This window comes from Pinus tabuliformis, chromosome 9, assembly GCF_031772625.1.
Source record: "Pinus tabuliformis cultivar Carrire ecotype Pingquan chromosome 9, CPIR1, whole genome shotgun sequence".
Lineage (NCBI taxonomy): Eukaryota > Viridiplantae > Streptophyta > Pinopsida > Pinales > Pinaceae > Pinus > Pinus tabuliformis.
This window is the reverse complement of record NC_142307.1, coordinates 54,546,585-54,552,668: the sequence shown is the minus strand read 5'-3', so window position 1 is coordinate 54,552,668 and position 6,084 is coordinate 54,546,585. Positions and strand designations below refer to the sequence as shown.

The following is a 6,084-nucleotide window of genomic DNA, read 5'->3' as shown; positions in this document are numbered from 1 at the left end:
CACTAGGATAAGATGTAAGATTAACGTTAAGATGTAAATTCTAATTACTCTTGAATTATTTCTTTTAAGAAGGTTTTGGTTTTAATTTATTTTTTTAAATAGATTGTTTGAAGAGGGATTTTACAAATTAGTATAGGGAGATGTTCATGCTAAATCATTAGATTTTAAATTAAACTAGCATCTTAACTCTAGATCTACCAAGCTTGAAGAATAATCAAATCTCTTAAGATACAAACCTCTTTTAAAATGAAAAGAGATTTGATCTCTTTCGTACTTGGCAGATCTTGAGTTAAAATGTCAAATAGATAAAATCATATAACAATACAACGGTATCAACCTTGATTCTCTTTCTCTTCTCTCACATCGAAGAAAGATAAAACATAAACCAGCTAGACAAATAAAGTAGATTCAATTGTAGCATATCACAATTACAAACACCACACTATACATGATAACCCCTGAGAAAAATAAAACATAAAACCTAAACTAAATAAATAGAATAGATTCAGTTGTCACATATCACAATTACAAAAACATAAAACATAAACGAGCTAAACGAGCTAACTAAATAGAATAGATTCAGTTGTCACATATCACAATTACAAACAGCACACACTGTACATGATAAGCCCTGCTCGTTTACCCTAATGCTGAACACCACACACTATACATGATAAACCCCGGCTAGTTTACCCCACACACTATACATGATAAACCCCGGCTAGTTTACCCTAATTCAGGAAACATCATGCTTGTGTAAATCCCAAATTACCACACGCTATATGGTAAACCACTGCTAGTTTACCCTAGTCCAGTAAACATCATGCTCGTGTAAATCCCAGATGAGTAGATTGAGTAGCAGCACATGACAATTGAAAACACCACACACCAGACATGTGAAAGCCTTCCTAGTTTACCTTAGTTCAGTAAATGGCATCATGCTTGTGTAAATCCCAAATGAAGACTTGCAATGCAGTATAATGAACACCACAAATCAATTCAACGTTCTCTCTCTGGATATTCGATCTTGCGCTGATCCAACAGAACCTTACCCAGTGGTGGCTTGTTCGCAAAAGCTTTGTAGTACTCCCCATACTTGTATCCTCTGTACTGAGCGGGATGCTTATCATCAATCAAGGACTCTGCAGGAGCAACGAAGGAATCCATGGAAGGGGGATGGAACGTTGGAATTGATATACGCGCAGAGGAAGAGTTGGTCACTGCTCGATGCAAAACACTCTTGAATCTCCCATTGCTCACAACCTGTTGGTTTTACACAAACAATCAGAAGTTTTTTTTATGAATACCATCACAGGCTCAAGGAAATTGAATCAAGTATAATAGAATGTATGTGCCTTGCCGTTGCACCATTTACTGACCTGCACCTGATCTCCCAAATGGATGGCGAAGGCGTTCGGTATGGGTTCTACAGTGACCCACTTTCCATCTTCTTTTAGGACTTGCAGGCCGCCGACATCATCCTGCATTAGAACCGTGACGCTACCTTTATCTGTATGGCCTGCAATTCCAAGGGTAAGATCTGGGTTTGGGCACGGAGGATAGTAATTTATAACCATGAATTGGGTATTTTCTCTAATAACTTTATTCAAGTAATCGGAATCAAGCCCTAGAGCTTCAGAAATCGCTGCAATCAGCTTGAGGAATAGTGCATGCAACTCCTCAGCGTATTTGCCTGCAGTCTCCCTGTAACAAGTGAACGAGTTAGATGGTTGATACCTGTTTGGCCAATTATTGTACCAAAAGAATGCCAAGCGCTCGAAGCATGCCCTGAAACAGGTGAAATAACCTAGAGAATAAAAACATGTAATGACATCTTTCCAGCGATTAGAAGCCTCTGCCCCTAATGAAATCCTGGAATTGCCTTAGCCCCTTTAGAAATCATGGTAGAAGTAAATCTTCCCTTGTTGATGGGGCAGCCATTTATATGTAAATTGACAATTATACTGTTATTCCCCAAACACTCTGGATGATGTGATTTGATACCCTGTTTTGAAGTCATCTGGTATCCTCAGACAAGATTAATTGTCCCAGATATATCTGGTATATATGTACTTAGTAAATTTTAGTAATCAACTAGCAAGGACAGATTTAGCTGGTATATACATATTTAGTAAATTTTAGTAATCAACTAACAAAAACTACGAGTCGTTTCTCTCACAAACAAAAAATCTTTCTTATACTTACCTATATGCTGCAGGTTTTTCAGGCCAAGAGCTCATGACTTCCTCCAGAGGTTGACATGGGTGCGTCAAATAGTCCCTCCAGCTGAGGACTTTTTCTTTGCCCAAATTGACACTTGTACCAACCCGAGTCTGTTGGTTGGGGTCCTCTGAGTAATAGCGTACTCGGTCTTCCACAGGCATTTCGAAGAATTCCTTGGCAACCTCCATCATGTTTTTCATGACTGCTTCTGGTACTCCATGGTTCACTATCTATATATAATAATCAGTCAAAAATAAACTTATGCATTAAGGGCGCAGATTAGTTATTGACCTCAATCTTTAAAACTATTTGAGATTACAAACTTAAGAGGTATGGAAGGCTTCACCTGGAAAACGCCATCCTGCTCACACGCATGTCGGATTTGTTGGATGACAGTGCTTCTGTCAGGGCCATCGAGGCCTTTGAGATCCACCACCGGAATTTCCTCAGAGGAAGACACCTGAGACAAATGGGGGCGTTCATGAAGAGGCAGAATATATTTATCCTGCACTTGGAGATGTTTCATTCCATTGGTGATGAGCTTTTCAATACCACTGAGCGCAGGGGTACTCTGCACACTTTCCATTGTCGATAACCTCCCTCTTCTTTCTTTCTGGAGTTGTGTAGGATTGAATTGAGGCTAGGCACCACCTAGTGCTGTGCATAAATATACTTGGAACCAAATTCGCTGGAATTGGAATAAAAATTAGGAAAATTCGCCGATCCGATTAGTATTTCCAATAATTCGACAAAAATTGCATACAATCGCAGTCCGATTCATTGTTTGTCCACTCCTTGCGCGGAATGCTAGGTGCAGTGCACGTAGACACAAAATAGATGGTGGAGGCCCGAGGGAAAGCCAAGTGCAGTGCCCTCAAAATAGAAAGAATTTGAGGCTGACCTGTAAATCAGAATTTTGGATTAACTGACATTTTAAATATGTTTATATCTAGAAGAAATTCTAGATAAGTTTTCCATATTTAATTTTTAAATATATATAATTATAAAAAATGTTGGATAAATTTAGAAATTATGCTGGTTCTGTATTTTGAAATTAGGCTGGTTCTTGGATTACAGTTTTGAGATTTCAAAAAAAAGATTTCGGAGAGGAGGTCAGTGTATATTCTTTTTTATTTAAAATGAATTGTAGTTTTAAATTTTTTTGGAAGAAAAAAAATCTGGTTTATATAATATACAAGTATATTTGTCAAAATATATAGGCTTTCATATTGTCTTACATTTGTATATATATAGCAAAATATTGTCATAAGATAGGAAAATACAAAATAATGCATTGTGAAACAATCCATATCCATCTTGGACATCAAGGAGGAAATTATAAAAAACATCATCTATCCCCATACCATATACACCAAGACTTTGGAAGTCTGCCCAGACATGACATGTTTATATTGATCAAAATATTAGAAATTATTTAAATTTCAAATTGAATGAAAAGAAAATAAGTAGAAAACGATGTTTTTGCAAACACAGTTTATATATCTAAATGTTTAATATGTATATTGTCAATTCTTTTATCGAATTACTTGGAAAATATAATTCCTACTTGTCTTAGGTGTGATTATTTCTATGTAAAGCAGTTTGTTCTTATTCTTTACGACTTGTTTAGATCTAGATGTTTCCTAGATTGATGTGCGGTTGGCATATTCTCTCAACAAAGTGATTGTGTGTTCAAGATTGTCTATCTATCTTGAGATAACACTACATGTATTTATATGTAACATTATTTGATTAATATATGATTTGATCTGGAAAAAATATTTTGGGATTAGAGCTAACCTGAGCCAATGCTTAACTTTTGATAGTGCACACAATATTATATCTTCACATCAAATAAGATTACATATAAATACATTTAGTGTTGTCTCAAGATAGGTAGACTATCTTGGACACACAATCACAGGGTTGAGAGAATATCTCAACCACACACCAATCTAGGAATATCTAGATATAACAACAACAATGTAAACTTTGAAACGGGAACTGTAAACTCAAAACGAGAACTCTAGCCAAAAAACCCCTTAAAAACATCAAAAACAGTGCTAAAAACAAAAAGTGTTGAATTTTGAGTGTGTTTTAAAAATGGCGGTGAAAACCAATTTTTTATGCAAAAATTGTCCCAAAAATGCCCTCAAAACAAAAAGTGTTAAAGTTGGAATAACACTTTTTTTTTCCCTTTTTTTTTCAAGGGTAATATTTCAACATTTTGAAATAATAACGTAAAATATTTTATCATGACCCTGAAAAAGATTAAAATTTCGAACAAATAATGAAGACATAAAATAAAATTAAAAATAAAAAAATTAAAACAATGAAAAAACACAAAACAATTTTTTTTTAAAAATTAACAAAACATAAATTCAATCATATACTAAAAAAAGAACATATATAAAAAAAAAAAAAAAATCAATCATAAAAATGTCAAAAAAAAAACTAAATTAAAAAAACTAAAAAACAGTTAAAAATTATAAACAAATAAATAATAAAAAACATATTTAAAAAAATGGAAAAAAAAATAATAATAATAAAATATAAAAAATCTGTAAACAATAAAAAACATTGTCAAAAGAAAAGAAAAGAAACTATATATATATATATATGGAAAAGAAAAAAAATATTATATAAACTATAAAATTTAGGTAAAAAAAAAAAAAAATTAAAAAACATTATCAAAAAACTAAAAAAAAAAAATGAAAATTAAAAACAAACTAAATTTAATAAAAACATAGAAAATTAACAAAAATAAAAATAAAAACTATTAAAACAAACTAGATTTAAAAAAATTTAAAAATATGTCTTTTCAAATTTAAAAAAAAAAAACCAAAAAATTTAAAAATTTTAAAGAAACATTTATTTCTCTATTTAAAAAAAAAAAATTAATTTTTTTTAATACATATCGTTTTTTTTAATTTAAAAAAGTATATATTAAATTTTCTTAAAATTAATTGATAAACAAATTTGGGCTTTTTATTATTATTTAAAAAAAACAATTATTAAAAACTTTATTTTTTTTAAACAATGCTTTTTGTTTTTTATTTTAATATTTATAAAAAAAATGATTTTTTTTTTTTTAAAACGGTTTTTTTTATTTAAAATGTGTAAATTTATTTTTTTTATTTAAAAAAATTATTAAAAAAAAAAAAAAAATTCGTTGCCCCCCGGGCGGCCCGCGGCGGTGCGGCCCCGGGTGGAGGTCCTGCGTGCAGACCTCCGCCCTGGGCCGCGCCACTGCGGACCTCCGCCCGGGGCCGCACCGCCGCAGGCCGCCCGGGGGCAACGGAATTTTTTTTTTTAATAATTTTTAAAAAATAATAATAAATTTTTGTTTTTAAAAAAAAAATTTTGTTTTCAAAAATAAATTTTTGTTTTTAATTTTAATTTTTTTTTTTTTTTTTTTAAATAAAATTTTTAATCATTGTTTTTTAACAAATATTAAAATAAAAAACAAAAATGGTGTTTAAAAAAAATTAATTTAATAATTGTTTTTTTTTAAATAATAATAATAATAAAAAAAAAAAAAAAAAAAAAATTGTTTATTTTTTTTTTCAGAGGAAAAAAGCGAACTTTTTTATAAGAAATAAAAAAGTTACAAGCATATGAGTTAACATTCCAGAAACATCAGTGATATTGAGACCTACATCAGTCCCAAGGAGAGAGAAACAGACTCCTCTGTGTATCACCAAACTGTCATATGAACCAAAAGAAAACATTTTCTCGCCTGCTAGCAGCGCTGGATCGTTGCCTATCATAGACAACTTTGACAAAAAAATTGCCTGTCCATATCCAAAAATCCGTGGGTCTCCTATACAGAGGAAAACAACCCACGGGATACCACCATGT

The 6,084-nt window shown here is 31.9% G+C and overlaps 1 protein-coding gene across 1 annotated transcript; it reads right to left on the bottom strand.

Annotated features, from left to right (window-relative positions):
* Nucleotides 1-830: 830 nt before the first annotated feature.
* Nucleotides 831-2,965, bottom strand: LOC149147090 (protein DMR6-LIKE OXYGENASE 1-like). The gene is made up of 4 exons (XM_089440457.1): nt 2,570-2,965; nt 2,206-2,453; nt 1,380-1,704; nt 831-1,263 (listed from the first exon to the last, which is right to left on the bottom strand). The coding sequence occupies exons 1-4, from the start codon at nt 2,807-2,809 to the stop codon at nt 1,000-1,002; spliced, it is 1,077 nt and encodes a 358-aa protein (XP_089296583.1). The 5' UTR covers nt 2,810-2,965; the 3' UTR covers nt 831-999.
* Between the last annotated feature and the right edge of the window lie 3,119 nt (nt 2,966-6,084).